This window comes from Sapajus apella, unplaced genomic scaffold (genome assembly GCF_009761245.1).
Source record: "Sapajus apella isolate SASKATOON/1434 unplaced genomic scaffold, GSC_monkey_1.0 scaffold161, whole genome shotgun sequence".
Taxonomy (NCBI): domain Eukaryota; kingdom Metazoa; phylum Chordata; class Mammalia; order Primates; family Cebidae; genus Sapajus; species Sapajus apella.
The window spans coordinates 779,006-802,700 of record NW_022437101.1 but is presented as its reverse complement, the minus strand read 5'-3'; the positions used below and the strand labels follow the sequence as shown (position 1 = coordinate 802,700).

Below are 23,695 nucleotides of genomic sequence, written 5' to 3'. Positions count from 1 at the left end.
CCATTGCTTTGGTGTTTTAGTCATGAAGTCCTTGCCTATGCCTAAGTCCTGAATGGTTTTGCTAGGTTGTCTTCTGGAGTTTTTATGCTATTAGGTCTTATGTTTAAACCTTTAATCCATCTTGAGTTAATTTTTGTATAAGGTGTAAGGAAGGAGTCCAGTTTCAGCTTTCTGCACATGGCTAGCCAGTTTTCCCAACACCATTTAAACAAGGAATCCTTTCCCCATTGCTTGCTTTTGTCAGGTTTGTTAAAGATCAGATGGTTGTAGATGTGTGGCATTACTTGAGACTTCTGTCCCATTGGTCTGTATGTCTGTTTTGGTACAAGTACCATGCTGCTTTGATTACTGCAGCCTTGTAGTATAGTTTGAAGTCAGGTAGTGTGATGCCTCCAGCTTTGTTCTTTTTGCTTAGGATTGTCTTGGCTATGTGGGCTCTTTTTTGGTTCTGTATCAAGTTTAAGGTGTTTTTTTCTAGTTCTGTGAAGATGGTCAATGGTAGTTTGATGGGGATAGCATTGAATCTATAAATTGCTTTGGACGGTATGGCCATTTTTATGATATTAACTCTTCCAAACTATAAGCATGGAATGTTTTTCCATCTGGGTCTCCTCTTATTTCCTTCAGCAGTGGTTTATAGTTCTCCTCATAGAGGTCCTTCACGTCCTTCATTAGTTGTATTCCTAGGTATTGTATTTTCTTTGTAGCAATTGTGAATGGGAGTTCGCTCTTTATTTGGCTCTCTGTTTGTCTGGTACTTGTGTATAGCAATGCTTGTGATTTTCGCACACTGATTCTGTATCCTGAGACTTTGCTGAAGTTGCTTATCATCTTAAGGAGATTTTGGGCTGAGACGATGGGGTCTTCTAAATATACAATCATGATATCTGCAAATAGAGACAATTTGCCTTTGTGTTTTCCCAAGTGAATACCCTTTATTTCTTTTTCTTGCCTGACTGCTCTGGTTAGAACTTCCAATACTATGTTGAATAGGAATGGTGAGAGAAGGCACCCTTGTCTAGTACCAATTTTCAAAGGGAATGCTTCCAGTTTCTGCCCATTCAGTATGATATTGGCTGTGGGTTTGTCATAAATAGCTTTTATTTTGAGATACGTACCATCGATATGTAGTTTGTTAAGAGTTTTTAGCATAAAGGCCGTTGAATTTTGTTGAAGGCCTTCTCTGTATCTATTGAGATAATTATGTGGTTTTTGTCTTTGGTTCTGCTTATGTGATGGACTACATTTATAGATCTGTGTATATTGAACCAGCCTTGCATCCCTGGAATGAACCTGACTTGGTTGTGATGGATAAGCTTTTTGATGTGCTGTTGCATTCAGTTTGCCAGTATTTCATGGAAGATTTTTGCATCAATGTGCATCATGGATATTGGCCTGAAATTTTCTTTTTTAGTTATATCTTTGCCAGGTTTTCTCGTCAGGATGATGCTGGTCTCATAAAATGAGTTAGGGAAGAGTCCCTCTTTTAGTATTGTTTGGAATACTTTCAGAAGGAATGTTATCAGCTCCTTTTTGTATGTCTGATAGAATTTGGCTGTGAGCCCATCTGGACCTGGACTTTTTTTCGTTGGTAGGCTATTAATTGCTACCTCTACTCAGACTTTGTTTCAGGCATTCAACCTCTTCCTGGTTTAGTCTTGGGAGGGTGTAAGTGTCCAGGAATTTATCCACTTCTTCTAGATTTACTGGTTTATGTGCACAGAGTTGTTTGTAGTAATCTCTGATAGTTTGTATTTCTGTGGAATCCATGGTGATATCCCCTTTATCATTTTTTATTGCATCTATTCAATTCTTCTCTCTTATTAGTTTGGCTGGTCTATTTTGTTGATCTTTTCAAAAAACCAGCTTCTGGATTTACTGATTTTTTGAAGGGTTTTTTGTGTCTCTATCTCCTTCAGTTCTGCTCTGTTCTTAGTTATTTCTTGTCTTCTGCTAGCTTTTGAATTGTTTGACCTTGCTACTGTAGTTCTTTTAATTTTGATGATAGGATATTGAGTTTAGATCTTTTCTCACTTCTCATATGGGTATTCAGTGCTACAAATTTCCCTCTGGACACTGCTTTAAATGTGTCCCAGAGATTCTGGTACGTTGTTTCTTTGTTCTTATTGGTTTTGAAGAATATATTTATTTTTGCCTTCATTTTATTATTTATCTGGTAGCCATTCAGGAGCAGGTTGTTCAGTTTTCATGTAGTTGTGAGGTTTTGAGTGAGTTTCTTAATCTTGAGTGGTAATTTGATTGCACTGTGGTCTGAGAGGCTGGTTTTTATGATTTCTGTTCTTTTGCATTTGCTGAGGAGTGATTTACTTACAATTATGTGGTCAATTTTAGAGTAAGTGGGACGTGATGCTGAGAAGAATGTATGTTCTGTTGATTTGGGGTAGAGAGTTCTGTAGATGTCATTAGGTATGCTTGGTCCAGATCTGAGTTTAAGTCCCGGATATCCTTGTTAATTTTCTGTCTTGTTGATCTACTATTGACAGTAGAGGGCTAAGGTCTCACACTATTATTGTGTGAGAGTCTATGTCTCTTTGTAGGTCGTTAAGAACCAGCTTTATGTATCTGGGTGCTCCTGTTTTGGGTTACGTATATATTTAGGATCATTAGCTCTTCTTGTTGCATTGATCCTTTTACCATTACGTAATGACCTTCTTTGTCTCTTGATCTCTGTTGGTTTAAAGTTTGTTTTATTAGAGACTGGGACTGCACCCCCTGCTTTTTTTTTGCTCTCCATTTGCTTGGTAAGTCTTCCTCCATCCCTTTGTTTTGATTCTGTGTGTGTCTTTGCATATAAGATGTGTCTCCTGAATACGGCACACCAATGGGTCTTGACTTTTTATACAATTTGCCAGTCTGTGTCTTTTGATAGGGACATTTAGCCCATTTAAATTTAAGGTTAACATTGTTATATGTGAATGTGATCCTGCCATTTTGATACTAGCTGGTTCTTTTGCCCATTAATTGACACAGTTTCTTCATTGTGTCAATGGTCTTTACCATTTGCTATGTTTTTGCAATGGCTGGTACTGGCTGTTCCTTTTCATGTTTAGTGCTTCCTTCAGGAGCTCTTGTAGGGTAGGTCAGTTGGTGATGAAATCTCTCAAGAATTGCTTGTCTGTAAAGAATTTTATTTCTCCTTCACTTACGAAGCTTAGTTTGGCTGGATATGAAATTCTGGGTTGAAAGTTCTTTTCTTTAAGGATGTTGAATATTGGTTCTCACTCTCTTCTGGCTTGTAGGGTTTCTGCTGAGAGATCTGCTGTGAGTCTGATAGGCTACCTGTGGGTAATGTGAACTTTCTCTCTGGCTGCCCTTAGCCTTTTCTCCTTCATTTCAACCCTAGTGAATCTGACGATTACGTGCCTTGGGGTTGCTCTTCTTGAGGAATATCTTTGTGGTGTTCTCTGTATTTCCTGGACTTGAATATTTGCCTGCCTTGCTAGGTTGGGGAAGTTCTCCTGGATAATATCCTGAAGAGTGTTTTCGAGCTTGGATTCATTCTCCTCGTCACATTCAGGTAAACCGATCAAATACAGATTAGGTCTTTTCACATAATCCCATATTTCTTGGAGGCTTTGTTCATTTCTTTTCACTCTTTTTACTCTGATCTTGCCTTCTCGTTTCATTTCATTGAGTTGGTCTTCAATCTCTGATATCCTTTCTTTTACTGATTGATTTGGCTATCGAAACTTGTGTATGCTTCGTGAAGTTCTTGTGCTGTGTTTTTCATTTCCATCAAGTCATTAATGTTCTTGTCTAAGCTGGTTATTCTAGTTAGCATTTTGTCTAACCTTTTTTCAAGGTTCTTAGTTTCTTTGCATTAGATTAGAACATGTTCCTTTAGCTCAGAGAGGTCTGTTATTACCCATCTTTTGAAGCCTGCTTCTGTCAATTTGTCAAACTCATTCTCCACCCAGTTGTGTTCCCTTGCTGGTGAGGAGTTGTGATTCCTTGGAGGAGGAGAGGTGTTCTGGTTTTTGGTGATTTCATCCTTTTTGCACTGGTTTCTTCCCATCTTCACGAATTTATCTACCTTCGTTCCTTGAAGTTGGTGACTTTCGGATTGAGTCTCTGAGTGGACGTCCTTTCTGTTGATTTTGAAGCTAATCCTTTCTGCTTTTTAGTTTTCCTTCTAATAATCAGGCCCCTCTGCTGCAGGAGTGCTGGAGGTCCACTCCAGACCCTGCTTGCCTGGGAATCATCCATGGAGGCTGCAGAGCAATAAGGGTTGCTGCTTGTTCTTTCTTCTGGTATCTTTGTCCCAGAGGGTACCTGACAGATGTCAGCAAGAGCTCACCTTTGTGAAGTGCCTCTTTGGATATATGGGGGTCAGGGAGCCGCTTGAGGAGGCACTCTGTCCCTTATCAGAGCTCAAGTGCTGTGCTGGAAGCTCCATTGTTCTGTTTAGAGCTGCTGGGCAGGGATGTTTAAGTCTGCTGCAGCGGAACTCACAATCACCTCTTTTCCCAGGAGCTCTGTCCTGGGAAGGTGGGGCTTTATTTATAAGTCCCTGACATGCTGCTGCCTTTTTTCAGAGATGCCCTGTCCAGCAAGCAGGGATTCTAGTCACAGTCTGCCTGCAGACGCATTGCTGAGCTTCTTTAGGTTCTGCCCAGCTGCTGTGTAAACTTCCTTGCAGTTCTGTTTACACAGGTAAAGTTAGAACTGCCTTAGTAATGGCAGACTACCTCAGTAATGACAGACTGCCTCGGTAATGGCGGACTGCCTCAGTAATGGCAAATGCTCCTCCCCCGACGGAGCCTGACTGTCCAGGTCAAGCTGAATCAAGCTCAAACTGCTGCATCGGCTGCGAAACTCTCAAGCCAGTGCATTTCAGAATGCTGGTGTCTGTGTGGATGGGACCTGCTGAGCCAGATCACCCAGCTCCCTGCTTTCAGCCCCGTCTTTTTCAGGTGAATGGGTGGCTCTGTCTGCCAGGCGTTCCAGGTGCCAGTTAAAACAGCTGCCCAGATTTGTGCAGGTTTTTGTGCTAGAAACCCACAGCACCGGCTGAAACAGCTGTGCTGGAAACCTTTGATCGGCAGGTGGGAATCTCCTGGTCTGTGGGCTATAAAGACTGCGGGAGATGCCCAGTGTCTGAACTGGAGCACCAAAGTGGCTGGAAAAGCCCCCAATGGCCTGCAATGTGTGTGTGTGGGGGGTTCTTTGGTTCGTTGTACTTCCTGGGTAAGGCAGTACCCCACCCTGCCTCAGCTTGCCCTCCTTGGGCTACACCCACTGTCCAACCAGTCCCATTGAGATGCACCTGGTACCTCAGTTGGGAATGTGGAGATCACTTGCCCTCTGTGTTGCTCTCGCTGCAAACTGCATTCTGGAGCTGTTCTTATTTGGCTACTTTGGCCACTCCCCAGGTATATGAAGATTTCAAAAATGCATTTTAGAAAATGTTTCTAATAATAACATCCATGTGAATAAGATTATGAATTGGAAAGAGCTGGATAACTGTGATAGGCACAAAATTTCTTCAATATGCTCAAAGGTTGCTAATGAATTAATCCAGCTATTACAAAGAAATCCTAAGCAAAACTGGGAAGTGAAGCCCACAAGTAAAAAGACAGAACAAAGAAGAAAAAAGCAATCACTAGTAGACTGGAAAGAGTAACCATGTTTCACCTTTGAAATTTAACAGGGAGAGAAACAGGAAGCACTGTAGTTAATTCTCCATAATCAAAAGAAAAAATACAAAGACTAGGTGAGATGTGATCTGTAAAGCAGGCCTGTAACAAAGAAAGACAATGGGAGTCAGATGGGGACATAATTTCTAAACAGGATTTTAATGTCTACAGTTAAGAGATTATAAGCCTCAGCTCCTCTCAGAAGATTTCATCAGACATGCAGCACTGCATGCTAGCTGGTTTATGCATTATTGAGTGCTAGGTCACTTTTCAAAGTGTGTTCAGAGACATAAGCCAAGATTAACAAGAAATTCAAGACCATCTATGAAAAGAGTGGGAAAAACCAGAGATGCATGGACCAATGAAGAGACAATCTGTACAGAGGATGAAATTATTTAAAAGGCAAAACACTGCAAAAACATATACCCATTAGGGAGTGGAATAATTCAGTTACCATTTCTGGTTTTCCCATATTTAGCTTTTCACTCACTCACTGAACAAACATGTTCTGAGTACCTACTCTATCCACAATCTTCTAAGTGCTAAGAGTACTGCCTGGATGAACTTCTGCCACCCCTGCTAAAGGCCTAATCATGTGAGACATGCTTAGTCTTACTCCATGCAGTTGAAGGAACCACCTTTCTTTGCAGTCACCCAGTCTTGAGAAGTAAGAGTAACTAAACTCTTCCCCAAGGAAAAACTAAGGCACCACTGTCAGGGAACTGTGTCCACAGGACACAAGGAGCAGCTCTATCCATGGGCAGGATGCCACTAGCAAAACTGATGAGCAACACATCGGGTTCCCACTTGGAACAAGAATGGCTACCACAATTTCCTCCCTATCATTTACTAAGTTTAACCTCTGTCTCTGGACCTTTTTTATGCCATGCTTCCTCTCTGAAGGCTACTTTCCTTCAACAATCCAATTTTAACTCCATCTTTAAGATGCACTCCTAGTTTATTTCCTCAGTTGAAGAAATCATTCCATTAGAACAATTGCAAAAGTATGAGTATGCTTAACGTAAGTTTAAAAAAGTGTAACTGTTTATCCTCAAAATGAGTACAAGTTGTATGTTACATCTTTATAAAGACTTATCTTTACAATCATTAGAAAATGGAATTAGAAATATTTCTTAATACCCTCTAGAAATTTTCATAAACTTTCTGCTAAACCCATTATCCTCATTATAAGGTGACCAGTGAATACTGCCATCACTTAAAGAGGTGGGAGTGGGGTAGGGAGAAGTGATATGAATTTTATATTCAATATGATTAAAGTTAGTGTGTCAAAGTATAATGGGAACAATTTCATCTCTGTGCTAAGGCTACAATTTTCTGAAATGTTAGCCTGACAGAGAACAAAAAGCAGAAGATAAGATTAAGCTGAATAAAAATTATTCTGAAACACTTATCTTTTTAAAACTCCTTTTGTAAATTAAATGACAGGAAACCATACAATCTAAATTTCAGGAGCCATTCTTTTGATACAATTTAATAAAGTTGGCAAAAAATTCACCCTGCAGATATATATATATATATATATATATATATCCCTTTTAAACAATGTTTAAATACAGAACAATTTAAAGCCCCTAATATTTAAAGTCTTTGATATTCACGTATTCACAAATAAATCTTGATTTCATCTATACTTAGGAAACCAAAAATGTTCACTTACATTTTTGTGATTAACACATTTCATAAGAACTAGCTCTCTGTAGGCCCGCTTGGCATGAGTTTGATTCTGAAATGGTCGGCTTAGCTTCTTGATTGCAACATTTCTTTCAAGAATGGCATCATAAGCTGCACTGTAATAAGAAATTCAAAAACAAAAAATCTTAAAGCAAAAATCTGTAAACTGAATTCATGAATCAGTCATATAGATTTCTCACTTTCTCCAAAGATAAATGTAACTGGATCATGTCCCAGTCTATGACGCTCAACGTGTGTCTTCTATATCTATTACAGTATATTTGTTTTTGCAACTATTTCCGAAGATGCTAATGGATTCAAAAAGACAATGGACTATGACAACAGAGACCCTACTTGTTCATTGTGTTGCCTCAAAGATCCACCTAGTACATTGTGGGCACTCAATGTACAAATGCATAATAATTATTTAGCTCCACTAGGTAGCTTAAAGGCTAAACGAATCCTTCACCTTGCACTACCATCAAGGAAAGGTAGGATACAGAATGCAGCCAGGCGTGGTGGCTCATGCCTATGATCCCCGCACTTTGAGAGGCTGAGACGGGTGGATCATGAGGTCAGGAGATTGAGACTATCCTGGTCAACATGGTGAAACCCTGTTTCTACTAAAACACAAAAAATTAGCCAGGTGTGGTGGAGCACACCTGTAGTCCCAGATACTCAGGAGGCTGAGGCAGGGAATCGCTTGAACCCGGGAGGTGGAGGTTTTAGTGAGCCAAGATCATGCGATTGTACTCCAGCCTGGTGACAGAGCAAGACTCTGTCTCCAAAAGAAAAAAAAAGAAGATGATTTGCTAAATAATCTATATAAACATCTTACTTTCTATCCTTCTGGACACAATAAAATAAATACAGAAGAGGAAGTTATATACAAAGGTATGTATACAAAACACAATTTTATAATTTTTTAAAAAAGTAAAGCCCTTAAAAATGTGTTTTGGAGGGGAAACTAAAAATCAAGTTGTTTATAAATATGAATGCTAGATTTCAGGGCATCAGAAGTTCCTAATTTATAACTGGAAAACACAATACCATACCCATTACTCTTCATATCTTCCTCTATCCCATGACACTGACCATACAGCACTTTTCTCATATGACATGTCAGAGACGCCGAAGCACAAATAAGATAAAGTATCTCTAAATTACAGAATTTTATGATGGAAAGAACTTAAAAATTATTTGGATTCACTATTGCTTAATAGAGGGCCAGTGGTAAACTAATTTGTCCAAGGTTAGTCAGAAAGTTAAAAGCAACACTAAGACTAGAAAACCTAAGACATGAAGTCATGCTTCTCAAACTGGATCATGTAACATACTATAAAAGACTAGTTCTATTTATGTGTATGTAATATTTGGAAAGCCAGCTCACTGCTGATTAATAGTTTTCTTACCTGACTGAAAACTTGAATTGTTTTATAGCTATCTCATTGTATCAAATGTCATGTAGCACTATATGTATTAAGAAATTGGTACTGCATAAATGCACACATCAATACATTATATATAACTACTGCCTGTATACATATATATATATACACATACCAAAATATACATAAATATTATAATCCTTATTTGTAAAATGCCGTATTTACAAATATGTCCTACTCAAATAAATAAAACAAAAAAACTCAATGGAGTCATACAAAATTATTAGATGTTTTGACTATCTTCAAATAAAGCAGGCTTTAACAATTAAATTCATGATTATTTTTTATCTGGCAAATCAAAAGCATATTTCAAATTCTAAAAGTTCAAAGGGGTCTGAGTAGACTCCACTATCCTGTATACAAAAGAATTAAACTTCCTTTTTTTTTTTTTTTGAGACGGAGACGGAGTTTCGCTCTTGTTACCCAGGCTGGAGTGGAGTGCAATGGCGCGGTCTCGGCTCACCGCAACCTCCGCCTCCCGGGTTCAGGCAATTCTCCTGCCTCAGCCTCGTGAGTAGCTGGGATTACAGGCAGGCGCCACCATGCCCAGCTAATTTTTTGTATTTTTAGTAGAGACGGGGTTTCACCATGTTGACCAGGATGGTCTCGATCTCTTGACCTCGTGATCCGCCCGCCTCGGCCTCCCAAAGTGCTGGGATTACAGGCTTGAGCCACCGCGCCCGGCCTCTAAGAATTAAACTTCTAATCACTGATTCCTCAACTCCATAAATTAGAAGCACCTGAGGATACAAAGGCCACAATCTAGACTCAATTAATCTTACTATTTATGGTTAGGGCACAAAATAATGCTTTATAAAAAGGTGTGTATTCAGTTGACTCAGTAATACACATATGAGTTTTAAAATTTTTATGTTTAATATTTGTCTATTTCATAAAAATCTCATAGAAATTATTATTTGCAGCAAAATGTGAAAATATTCCTTAGGCTAACGGCTTGTTAAGAGGACCTAACAACCAATTTTTTCTTTTTTTTATTCTGGTACACAGACTTCAAAGTGCACTTACCTGAGGATGAATAAATATACAGAAACATTAATATATTTTTAAATATTATTTTCTAAAAATATATAATCCTCACAATTCTGTAAAGTAGGTGACAGGCTTAACAGTGTAAATTTACCAAAAGTCATAAAGCTAGTATATTACAAATCTAAAACCTGAACAAGGGGCTGGTTTTCAGAATCCTAATACTGACTATATAGTATTATTTCCTTTAAATTTAATTTATGGTTGGTTAAATGTGGTTAGTTACAATGAAAACTAGCCAGTCAAAATGGTTCACAAAATGACCCCAACTTTTGTAATTTCTGATATTCTAAATTACTTCAAGAACACAGAAAAAACAATAAATGTCAGTCTATTATGCAAATTTATTAAATCTTAATATGTTACCATAACTGCTCTGTTTGTTTTGAGACAGAGTCTTGCTCTACTGCCCAGACTGGAGTGCAGTGGCATGATCTCAGCTCACCACAATCTTTGCCTCCTGGGAGCAAGCCATTCTCCTGCCTCAGCCTCCTGAGTAGCTGGGAGTACAGGTGCATGCCACTTCACCCGGCTAATTTTTGTATTACGAGTAGAGATGGGGTTTCATCATGTTGGCCAGGCTGGTCTTGAACTCCTGACCTTGTGATCCACCCACCTTGGCTTCCCAAAGTGCTGGGATTACAGGCGTGAGCCACCGCGCCTGGCTTGCTCTGCATGTTTTAAAAGGAAGTATAATATTATAGGTCAAGCCTTCTTTCCTTTCTCCATTTTCTCAGAGATAAACAATATCCTAAGTTTGGTGTTTATGCATGTTTTAATCTTTTCTACATATATGTATATCCATAAATCTATGGTATTGTTTTGCATATTTTAAGCTACATGTAAATGGTACAATAATGTATGGAGATATATATATATATTCTGCATCTTGCTTTTAAGCCTAGCACTACATTTCTGAGATTATCCTTGTTGGCACATACGGCTCTAGTTCTACAGTATTTCATAGCATGACTGTATCACAATTTGTTATTCTTCTGTTCATAGATTTGATGCTATTTCTCATTTTTGCTATTATAGATGGTGCTGCAAACACCAGTCCTCTGCATGACTCTTTGTGCACATGTAGAACAGTTTTTCTAGAACCTAGGAGAAGTGCTAGATTATAAACACTTAACGATTTACATTTTGTTTAGAATACAGTCTGCAACAAATTGATCTCAATGAAGAGGTAATGAAATTATTCTTGAGTGAGGCTTATAGTTCCCCAAATTACTAGTTTATTATTATGCTAATTTAGCAATCTGGATTCAGTATCGGAACTATGCCAAGGAGTGATCTACATTTCAGTTTATAAAGAATTATGGTGATATATAGCCTGAGCCCTTTGTAGAAATTAGCTTATCTATCAATTTTAAACATATGGATGAATTTTAAAACACATACAGTGAGATATTAGCTGACTGCATTCCCCGGTGTAGAATAAGATTTCCGAAATTCCAGAACTTCATTATACTGTGGAAGTGACTAAGTGAAACTTCTTATGAAACAATAACCTATGGGAATACATATATACATGCAATAAAGAAGTCTGTCACTTATTCTTCCCTGATAGAAATATTTGTCTCCAATGGCTTATGACCAAGTATTTAATCACAGTTTAAACTATGATCGACATTGCTCGTTTATAGAATTATATCTTCTGAATAACACAGATTATCCCAAATCTGAAAACATGAAATCTAAAATGCTCGAAAATCCAAATTTTGGGGGCACTGACAAGACGCTCAAAGGAAATGTTCACTGAAGCATTTCTGATTTGAATTTGAGATGCTCAATCAATGCAAATATTCCAAAATCTGAAATCCAAAACACGTCTGGTCCCAAGCATTTCAGATAAGGGGCAGTCAACCTTTAATAACAGTAATAAAGAAAAACCATTGATCCCCGAAGCAAGCAATTTACCATGGACTAGTTTTCATTTAATTTTTAGTTTTAATTTTTTGAGGTAAATTATATTATTTGCCAAAGTACCTAAATTACAAGAGGAGAACGATAGCAGTTAATGATTTTTTGCCTAATTTTCGGAAGGAAAAACTTACCATACTATTCCTTGAGCTCCTGAGCCTATAGGTTTTAAATTCTGATATCGTTTCAGGACTGTGAATGTAGAATCTCCAATCTCTACACTATAAAAATTGTTGTCACGCTTGCTTCTGCTCATGATGGCAAGCAATTAATTTAATGGCTTCATCCAAAAATTCACCAAGAAGCTGCAAGATGGAACAAAATGTGATGTTAACAAAATGAACTTGTTTTAATCTTGAAACTTGAGTCCTTACTCTGTTTACTTACTGATAGAAACACAGACTGCTAGATCATGAAAAGAGCTGCTTCATTACAAAACATAAGAAAAAAAATATCACAGAGCCTTGATTAGCATATGCCATATGAATGAGAGATAGTTTTTTCTTTTTTAAAAACATGTATTTATTAGGATAAATCACTCCTCCAATCTAGAAGTTACCAGTATTAATACATTAATAACTTACTACAAGGTTAACAAAAGAAAGCAAATCATTAAAATTAAACATGTTTTTAACATCACTCCATAGTTCAAAATAAACTTAAAGCCAGTCTTTCTCATGTGCTTATCATAGAAAATTAAAACCTTAATTCTGTAAGAAATTTATATACTTTCATTCAAAAAAGGTTAACAGTCTCATTTAGTGCCAAGTGAAAGGAACAACAAATGGAAATAAATTGACTAGCACGTGTCACCCTTGCCTAAAAAACAAAAGGTATCATGCTGCCTTCACCATGACAGATTCTCTGATCTGCCAAGTCAACATCATGGTGTAACACACATACCGAGACTGTAATGGGTGAAAGGACCAGCAGCAAAATATAAAGCAGACAGAGAGAATTACTTAGCATATGGGGATACAAAACAAAACATTACTATTCTAACCTGCTTCGGGCATCAAAAGTACGATCCAACTTCTGACTATCATTCTTTCACTATTTACAGGATTAAAAATCAAGAGTCTTTTTCTACCCATGTGAATACTGGTTATTAACAAACTCATTATCCATCCTTGCTAGACAAAAGAGACTATTCCAAAATGTATGCGAGGCAGCTTTAACCTATTCCTCACCTCCTCAATAAATCATGGGACCAAATGAGTCTAAAGAATTATTTTTGTGTGTGTGGTTTTAAGATAATGCTTACCCCCAAAAAATCCTGATAATGACTTACAATACAAAAAAATTCAACAAACATTAATTGCCTACTAGGCACTCGGTATGTCCTGGGGCCAGATCACAAACTAGGTAAGAAGGTGAGCCAGTGGAGTGTGGAGAGCATGAGAATGCCTTGACCTGATCCTTAGCTGTGACAGACATGGAGATTATACTGCAAGACAAAGGGGGAGCAAGAGTGGAATATGAACATTTGAGACTCTATTATAATGACTCAGATGAAAGACAGAGAAACAATGAAGAGTCTCAGGCCTAATGGAGTTTAAAATAAACAAAAACGAAACAGGAAACTCCAAACAATGTGAGCTGTAAAACCAAGGACAAATAAACTAGAAACAAATGAGGAATTACACTTGGATACATTTTAAAAGGTCCAGAGAAACATTTCCAAAATCACTAGCTTTAGTAGTCATGTAATTCTCCAGAGAAGACTATCTGAAATGACAAGCCTCATAAATTCTTCCTAAGTGGACTGTAATAAAGAAAGGAACTTTGATAATGATTTAAACACTGAGCTATGTTCATAGAATGCTCACATACAGGTATCGTTCACCCTAATCATTTTCCTACCATAACCTGAATTCCCTCCTACTTACTCCAATAGAGAGATAAGGAAGAAGAGAAGTGCGAGGAGTGGAAGGGAAAGTGTTGGTTGTCAGGCCCTTTATTTTTAATTACTCTACACATCTATCCTGGAAACTGTGTCTGCCAGGACATGGAGACAGTAATAATGATCTCTGATAATCTACAAATATGAGCAGAGGCTGAGCACAGAGTTGATGGTGTTTTTACCTTCTGGAAGGTTAAACAGTCTTCCACTTAAGCATTCAAACTACCTGCAGATTATGATTCCTAACCTTACTTGGAGGAGCAGTATTTCTCTCTTTAAAAGATTAAGATAATTAGGAGAGAAAGAGGTAACTCTGTGGTGCTTCACAAGACTTGACCATACTGTTACCAAAGTAGATAACAAAAAACCTGTCTCAGAGTTTCTCTACTTGCTGGAAAAAAAGAAAAGCTGTAGATCAAGGAACATACATGCATTAAGGCAGGTTTCCTTTTCTGCTAAAAGAGTAACACCAAGGAAAAGCTCCTTTCTGTTCTCAGAACAGGGTGGCCCAGCCACAGGAGGGGGATTCATGGTGACAAGAAGTCTGAACAAAGGCTATGGCAGGCAGCTGAGCATGGATAGTCACAACTCCCCAGGAGCAGCGCAGAGGCAGGCAGACAGGCTCCAAGGTTAAGCAGGTAGTCCCAGTTAGTGGTACCCTTGGCAGAAGCCACAGCTGCCACCTCCAAGAACAGAAGACAGAAAACTCACTACTCACTTATACTCAAGTCATGCGATTTTCACAGGAATATCTGACTTAAGCACCATGCTATGTAGTATGAACAAGACTGTAATCAGCATCTGGCTCCTCACAGAGTTGCAGTAAGACAGAAAAACGGACCTTAATCGGACAGTTTACCTGCCTGATTGTAACTATAGCAGTGGTAAGGGCAATGAAGGAAAGGGGCAGGATGTCAAAGAAGCATATGACAGTCTGGGCTCAGCAGCAGATGCTTCTGACAACATGATGTTTAAATGAGATCTGAACACTGATTATGAGTCAATCAGGCAGGGAAAGGAGAGACCTTTCTAGGCAAAAAACAAAGCACCTGCAAAGGATCTAAAAACTGTACCAACTTTATAATTTGATGAGTTGTGATAGACGTATATAATTACGTAACCACCTTCAGGAAAATCATGATACAAAACATTTCCATTACCTCAATATGTTCCCTGTATGGTCAATCTCCACTCTACAAATACCGCCGCCCCCACCCCGCCACAACTCTTAGCAACCATTGAATTGGTTATCGTGCCTTTTCTAGATCTTCATATATATGAAATCATACAGCATGTAATTTTTGTTTGGCTTCTTTCATTTGCTCTATGATTTTGAGATTCATACATGCTGGAGTCCTTTTACTAGGGAATAAATTTCATTGTGTGGATGTACCACTTGGACATTTCAATTGTTTACAGTTTTGGGGTTATTATAAACGATGCTAGTATGAATTTCACACTTCTTTCCTTCATTCATCTTAGGTTTATTATCTAGGAGTAGAATTGCTGAGGCCTATGTTTAACTTTATAAGAAATTTTCAAATTGTCTTCCAAAGCAGCCATATCATTTTCTATTTACACCAGCAATATGTGAGCATTCTACTTGCTCCACATTCTTCTGATTGCCATTTAATTTTACCTATCCTAGTGGGTATACAGTGGTATTTCATGGTGGTTTACATTTGCATTTCCTAATAACTAATGAGGTTGAGCATCTTTTCATGGGCTTATATGCCATTTATGTAATTATTTTTGGTGAGATAGCTATTCAGTCATTTTCTCTAGTATAAAAATATGACTGTCTTATGAGTTTTAAGACGTATTTATACATTCTAGATATACATTCTTTATCAGATGTTTTTTAAGTATTTTTTCCCCAGTCTGTGGTTTGCATTTCCATTTTCTTGGCAGTGTCTTTTTATTTTGAAATAATTTTAGGCTCACATGGAAGTTACAAAAATATTACAGAATTTCTGGGTACCTTTCACCCAGCAATAACATTTGAAAACCATAGTACAGTTATCAAAATGAGGAAACTAACATTGGTATAATACTATTAACCAAACTAGAAACCTTACTCAGATTTTATCAGTTTTTACATGCCCTGACTATGTGTGTATAGTTCTAGAGAAATTTATCACATACACATATTAGTAAAAGCTCCCACTACAATCAGAATACCGAACTATTCCAGCCTGGTGAGGTGGCTCACTCCTGTAATCCCAGCACTTTGGGAGGCCGAGGTGGGCGGATCACTTGAGGTAAGGAGTTCAAGACCAGCCTGGCCAACATAGTGAAACCCCATCTCTACTAAAAATACAAAAATTAGCCGGGCGTGGTAGTGCATGCCTGTAGTCCCAGCTACTTGGGAGGTTGAGGCATGAGAATCGCTTGAACCCTGGAGACGAAGTGCAGTGAGCCAAGATCCTAACACTGCACTCCAGCCTGGGTGACAGTGTGAGATTCCATCTCAAAAAACAAACAAACAAAAAAACCTGAACTATTTCCAACACCTCAAAGAAACAGCTTCATGCCATCATCCCTTTATAATCACATACTCCTCCCAACTCTACCTGTGGCAACTACTGATCTGTTCTTTGTCAATATAATTTTTTCATTAAAAATTATATGTTGGTAGTAGTGGCTCATATCTGTAATCCTAACACTTTTGAAGGCCAAGGCAGAAGGACTGCTTGAGCCCAGGAGTCTGAGACCAGCCTAGGCAACATAGTAATAACCCATCTCTATAAAAAAAAAAAAAATTACCCAGGGTAGTAATGCACAACTATGGTCCTAGCTGCTTGGGAGACTGAGGCGGGAGGATCGCTTCAGCCCAGAAGTCAGAGGCTGCAGTGAGCTATGATAGCACCACTGCACACTATCGTGGGCAACACGGTGAGATGGTCCAAAAAACCAAAACAAAACAAACAAAACAAAGTTATACAAATAAAATCACCCTATGTAATCTTTCAAATCTTTTGAAACTGACTTTTTTCACTCAGTATAACCCCCTTGAGATTCTCCAAGGTGTTGGTATATCCATAGCTTGCTCTTTTTCTTACTGAATATTATTCATTATATAAATTATGACAATTTGTTATCCATTCACCTCTTTTCTGCTATGACAAAGCTGTTATAAGCCTTTGTGTATACATTTTTGTGTGAATATAAGTTTTCATTTCTTTAGGGTAAATATTGAGGAGTAAGATATGGTAAGTCCATGTTTAATTTTACAAGAAACTGGCAAACTATTTTCCAGAGTGCTGTATCATTTTGCACTTCTACTGGCAATGTGTGAAAGATCTAGTTCCTCCACATTCTTACCAACACTTGGTTCTGTCAATACTTTTTATTTTAGCCATTCTAATAGGTGTGTCATATCTCATAATGGCTTTAAATTTGTGTTTTCCTAGTAGCTAATGATATTTAGCATCTTTTCATGTGTTTCTTTGTCAACTGTATATGCTCTTTGGTGAAGTGTCTGTTCAGTGTTTTATTCATTTTCTAATTGGATTGTCTTATTTCCTACTGTTGAGTTTAGAGACTTTTAAAATATATTCTGGATACACATTCTTTATCAGATATGCAATTTCCAAATATTTTCTCCCAGTCTGTGGCTTGCCTTTTTATACTCTTAACAGTGCCTTTCACAGAGTAAAAGTTTTTAATTTTGATGAAGTCCAAGTTATTACATTTTTTTCCTTTATGGATTCTGTTTCGGTGCAAGAAATCTTTGCCTCGCCCTAGATCAAAAACATTTTCTTCCAGCCAGGCACGGTAGCTCATGCCTGTAATCCCAGCATTTTGGGAGGCTGAGGCAGGTGGATCACGAGGTCAGGAAATTGAGATCATCCTGGCTAAGATGGTGAAACCCTGTCTCTACTAAAAATACAAAAAACTAGCTGGGCATGGTGGTGCACGCCAGTAGTCCCAGCTGCTCAGGAGGCTGAGGCAAGACCGCTGCACTCCAGCCTAAGCAACAGAGGGAGACTCCGTCTCAAAAAAAAAAAAAAAATTTTTTTTCTCCTTCGTTTTCTTATAAAAGTTTTATAGTTTACACTTTACATTTACATCTATGATAACTGTTGTATAAGAGTTTTAAGTCACAGTTTATCTCTTTGGTTACGGATATCTAACTATTCTAATACCATTGGTTGTAAAAAGCATCATTTCTCCCCACTGAATTGCTTTTGCATCTTTGTCAAACATCAGTTGGCTCTACTTGTATGGGTCTACTGGACTTAATTCTGTTTCACTGATCTATCTTTTGATCAACATCACAGTGTCTTGAGTATAATGCTGTCTGTTAAGTCCTAGAATCAGGTAGTGTGATTTTTCCAGCTCTATTCTTCTTATTCAAAATTGTTTCCAGTTACTTCATAATTCTGTATACATTTTAGAAGAAATCTGTCCATGTCTACAAAAAATAATGCTAATATTTTGATAGAAATTGTGTTAACAGTGACTTTTGAAGTTCAAAAGGTTTTCTGAATGAAGTACAACTGGTTTATTTTTTCTTTTATAGTTTGGTCTTGTATGTGTAGAAATCATTGCCCACCTAAAGGTTAAGATTCACTGTTTTGCATACATATGTCCAATTGTCCAAAAACTATGTGTTAAAAAGACTACCAGTTTCTTCCACTGAATTGTCTTAGTATTTTTTGCTGAAAATCAGATAAACATATGTGTGTGGACCTATTTCTGAACTATTTTCTATACCATTAATAATATGTTTATCCTTAGGCCAATACTACACTGTCTTGAGTAACGCAGCTTTCTATAAGTGTGAAAATCAGGCAATTTAAGTCATTAAACTTTGTTCTTTTTCAAAAGTGTTAGCTATTCTAGGTCTTTTGAATTTTTATATAAATATCAGAATTAGCTTGCCAATTTTTACAAAAAAAGCCTGCAAAGATACTGACTGGAATTGCATTTATGGTATACATCAATCTGAGGAGAAATGGCATTACAGCAGTTTTGAGTTTTTTGATTCATGGACATGATACTTGTTTCCATAGGCCTGTATAACTTCTAATATACAGGCCTTACATAATTTTGTTTAACTTCTCCATAAGCATTAATATTTTTAATGCCAATATTTTTATTTTTATTTAAATTTCAAGTTATCCAATGCTAGTAATTGGAAATCTAACTATAATTTTCACACATGCTGAATACAAGTGATGAGGGCAAACATCATTCCCTGTTCATGATCTTAAGAGAGAAAGCCTTCACTCTTTCATCACTAAGCATGATATATATAAGATTTTACTAGTTGTCCTTTAACAGACAGATTGAGAAAATGCCCTTTAAATCCTAGTTTACTGAGACTTTTTATCATTAATGGGTACTGAATTCTGTTAAATGACTTTTCTGAATATACTGAGATAATCATATAATTTTTCTTTCATAGTTGGTTCACAAGGCAAATTACACTGATTTTCCAATGTTAAGCCACCCTTGTATTCATGAAATGAATCCCACTTGATTATAAATTATCATCTATCTTTTTTATATGTTGAATCAGCTGGCTAAAATTCCTTTGAAGATTTTTCTATCTATTTTTATAATGAATACTGGTCTGTAGTTTTCTTTCATATTAGAGTAATGCTGACATAAAATGAGTTGAGAAGTGTTCCTTCTTTTATTTTCGGAAAGGCTGTATGGAACTGATATTAATTCATCTTTAAATGTTTCACAAACTATCTCAGTGAAGTCTTCTATGATGAATTGGTTTCTTTTTGAGGGACTGTTTTAATTATAAATCTACATTCTTTTATAAACATAGGGGGCAACTATTTCTTCTTAAATAGGCTTTGGTAGTTTGTGTTTTTCAAGGAAATTGCTCATTTAATAATCTAAGTTGTCCAATTTAATGTCTACGGGATCTATATTCATGTCTCCTCTTTCATTACTACTAATCTCATTTGTGTCTTCTCTTTTTTCTAATCAGTCTGGCCAGAATTTTAGCACTAATATTGATCTTTTCAAAAAAAGATTCTAATTTATTTTTCTCTAATGTTTTACACTTTTATATTCCAATGCTTCCTATTTTATCTTTATTTCCTTCTCATTGCTTGTTTTGGAGCTATTCTTCCTTCTAGTTTCTTAAAATAGAATCTTAAGAGTGCTGATTTGAGAACTTCTTTTTATAATATAAACATTTAAGCACCATTTTAAGCTTTATCCCACAACTTCATATCCATATTCAATAATAAATGCAGACACTTTTAAAAACTCTTACTTCACATGCGGTCCTATTTATTTCAAGTGCTTTGTAAGTACTATTTTAATCCTGAAAACAGCCGTAGGAGGGTTTTCTATTTGTTTACAGCTAGAGGGTAAATCTAGTCCCTGATATTAGACCTCGTATTCACATTCTGTCTGATGTTTCCTTATGCTAAGAAAGGTACTATAGCTCTTCCATCTTACAGATGATGAAACTGAATCTTACAACGATTAATTGCCTATGGTTACAAGGTAAGGGGTAGATTGAGTCCTTCAAAAATATACCACAGTGAGTCCAAAAAAAAAAAAAAATCCTAAAGATAAACAGAATATGGAGGAAGAGAGGTTATAAGTCTTAAACCTGCTGAGTCTGAGATATCAATTTGGTAACCAGATACAGAACTGGACCTCAGATGAATAGTCTGCGTGAAAGAAAATTTAGGAGTTGTCACTGTTACTGAAGCAATGAGAGACAAATTATTCCAGAAAATAGTGGTAAGTAAAAAGAGACAAGATTCAGCTGTATAACAACTACACTTAATGAGCGATTGGAGAAAGATAAGCTGACAAGGAAGCCGAGATGACGGAGCCAAAGACCTAGATAGAAAACAAGGAGAACACTGCAGAAGCCAACGGAAGAGAGTGTGTTAAAGAACAAAACAGCTAATAGCGCTGATTATTACAGAGGTGTCAAGCCATTTGAGTGGAGCAAATGCAGTAGAAGCTAAATTAAAATGAGCTGAAGTGTAAGTAGGAAATGATTTTAGAAATAAGGAAACTGGATATAGCTACTTCTTTAGAGAAGTTTAGCAAAGAAGACCAAAGATGAAATAGACAAAGAAGAGTAAATGGTCAAGGGAGGATAATTAGATACTAGATGATATATAATATAGCATAGTATAACACCTATAACACAGAGACAACATGAACATGTTTATATGCTAACAGAAAGGATCCAATAAAGAGGGGGAAGAGTGAGAATGGGAGAGTGAGAAAGAAAACAGGTTTCACAGTTAGCATATCATTTTTGAAAAGGAAGAAAAGAATGGGATCCAGAACACATGTGTGGCCATACAGATGGAGATACTGGTGTGTCACTGCCACAAAAAAAGTACCATCAAGAGACTGGGACAGAAAGTGCAATTTCCAATTGTGACATTATATGTCTATTGCATACTATATAATAATAACATACATAATTCTATGTATTATATATGGAAAGAACATATATACAGGTTTTCATCCACAGCTCCTGGCTCCTAACTCCCATATACCTTGTTATAATCTTTTGTGATGATGTTGGGGTGCTTTAGGCCTCAGAAAACAGAATCCCTTTCTCTGATATCCTCCTTTCACCAGCTCAAGGCAGGACTCTAATCTTCCCCTGCCTTTCTGACTGCAGGTCATAAGGCTCTCATTTCAGAAGCGGTCCTGTCCCACACCCTTGAGAAAGGAATGTTGCACAGAAAGACTAAGAAGAATCAGAAAAGACAGGCTTGTAGGTTTCTCCACTCAGCCTATTAGTGTTACAGTACACCCTTTTTTGTCCAATCACATTTCTACATGGTTGTCAAACATGCCTATCCAATAAATCTCCATGAAAGGCTCAAGAAGACAGGGCTCAGGGAACTTCTGGATAGCTGAACACGTGGAGGTTTCTGGAAGATGGCATGCCCTGGGAAGGCTTGGAAGCTCTGTGTCCCTTCCCCCATACCTTACCCTATACATCTCATTATCTGCATCCTTTGTAATATCCTTATAATAAACCGGTAAAGTTGTTTCCCTGAGTTTTGTAAGCTGCTCTAGCAAAGTAATCTACCCCAAAGAGAGGGGCATGGGAATCTCAACTTGGAGCCAGTCAGTGAGAAGTTTCAGACTTGAGGCTGTTATCTGGAGGCGGCGGGAGGGGACTAAGTCTTGTGGGACTGGGCCCTCAACCTGTGGGTTCTCACGCTATCTCCAGGTAAATAGTGTCAGAATTGAATTGGAAGGTACTTAGCAGGTGTCCACTGCAAAACTCATCACTTACTTGGTGTGTGGGGAACTCCGCCTACCCAACATTTGGTCACACGAGTCTTCTGTGATTATTGCGTTGCGTAAGAGAACAGAAAAAAGCACTTCGAGTTGAGTTTTTCCACCTTCACCAAGATAAGAGCATTAAGGATACTGCTAAGATTTATGGAGGATGAATTTGATATACTTATCTCTCCATTATTAAGCTTGAACAGCAACAGTATGTGTGAGAAGGAAATGGCATGGTTTCTGATGACACATTTCCCTACTCAGGAAGGCTTCTGAGATTAAAAACAAAGGAACTATTATTATAGAATTCAGATCGCAGTTAACCGACGGGGTAATGTGAGGCTCAAAAGAATTAATGTGCAACCAAAAGTATGGAAATACTGAGGTTCAGCTGTAACTTTCAAATTTCACCTATCATTACTACTGGGGCGAGAAGGCTACAATCAAGTCAACATAGCTAAACTACCATCCCCCAAACTCTGACGTATCTCATTTGGTCATTTCCCCTTCCTTTTCATGAAATATTTTTACCACTTTCTGTATCTAACCAAATTCTAAGACTAGCATAAACGTGATCTTCATAAGCCTTTTCCATTCAAATCAGCTCTAACCTAAATTCTCATCTAAACTATCTTGCTATATATTTACTTATGCAGATTTCATTGTCAGACTGCGGTCTTTCTGAGGGCAAGGGCTGCAATTCCTACATCTTCAGATTTCCAAAACACTTAGACTCTTCATAAAGTTAGAACAAATTAACTGCTAAAAAAGTTAACCATGAATGTAAATCTTTTTAAAGTAACAAATTACTTAATAAATTGTTTCATCTATCTTTACCAGTGTTTTTATTAGCAAAGTTGGGGGGGCTATATTAGGTTTTTATGCCTCAAGGCTTATTTCTGTGATATCTTTATATATCAGGCTGACCACCAATCCATAAAATGGCTAGGCTGTCAAGCCTGAACGTAGAAACATACAGGTTAAACTAGTTACATAAAGTGTTCTCTAGGAGTAAAGAATGAGTTCAATGCAACCATACAGCCAGGCTCCGGAGACCCTGGAAAATAATTCAGGTAATACAACAAAGGTTCAGAATTTAAGATGGCTCCAATCATCAGGCTATCCTGACAATAAGTCACTAAGATAACATAAAGCCCATCTATTTTTACTTAACCTGGTTCTGTGGCTACCAATAGAACTATCTGATGGTTAATTTTATGCATCAACTTGTCTAGGACACAGGATACCCACATATTTGGTCAAACATTATTCTAGGTGTTTCTATGGGGGTGTTCTGGATAACTTTAACATTTACATAAATAGACTGAGTAAAGGAGACTGCCCTCTGTGATGTGGGTGGGCCTCATCCAATCAGTAGAAGGCCTGAATAAAACAAAAAGGCCGACCTGCCTGAGAATAAGTGGGAACTTTTCCTGCCTACCTTGAGCTTGGACATTGGTGTTTTCCTGCCTTTAGACTCAAACTGAAACATCAGCTTTTCCTAGACCTTGGGCCTACTGGCCTTTGGACTAGAACTACGTTCAGTCTTGGTTCTCAGGTCTTTGGACTCAAACTGGCACTGTATCACCAGCTCCCCGGGTCTTCAACTTGCAAACTGCAGATCTTGGAACCTATGAACCTCCACACCCACATGAACTAATTCCTTACAGTAAATCTCTTAATACAGTTCCTAAGAGATGCCTTACATGACTAGCCTATCCAAATTCCCCTTTAAGCACACTCTCCCCTCATCCCATGTCATTCGTCTTCAC

General features: G+C 37.6%; 1 protein-coding gene across 7 annotated transcripts in view; it reads right to left on the bottom strand.

Moving 5' to 3' along the window:
- Positions 1-23,695, bottom strand: part of MAPK8 (mitogen-activated protein kinase 8) — a 122,251-nt gene that overhangs the window by 31,744 nt on the left and 66,812 nt on the right. For all 7 annotated transcript variants that reach the window (XM_032266816.1, XM_032266819.1, XM_032266817.1 and 4 more), the window contains 2 exons: positions 11,905-12,075; positions 7,336-7,465 (listed from right to left, as the gene is read on the bottom strand). In XM_032266816.1, coding sequence (XP_032122707.1) covers positions 7,336-7,465; positions 11,905-12,026 — 252 coding nt within the window. In that variant the 5' untranslated portion in view covers positions 12,027-12,075. The remainder of the gene's footprint in view (positions 1-7,335; positions 7,466-11,904; positions 12,076-23,695) is intronic.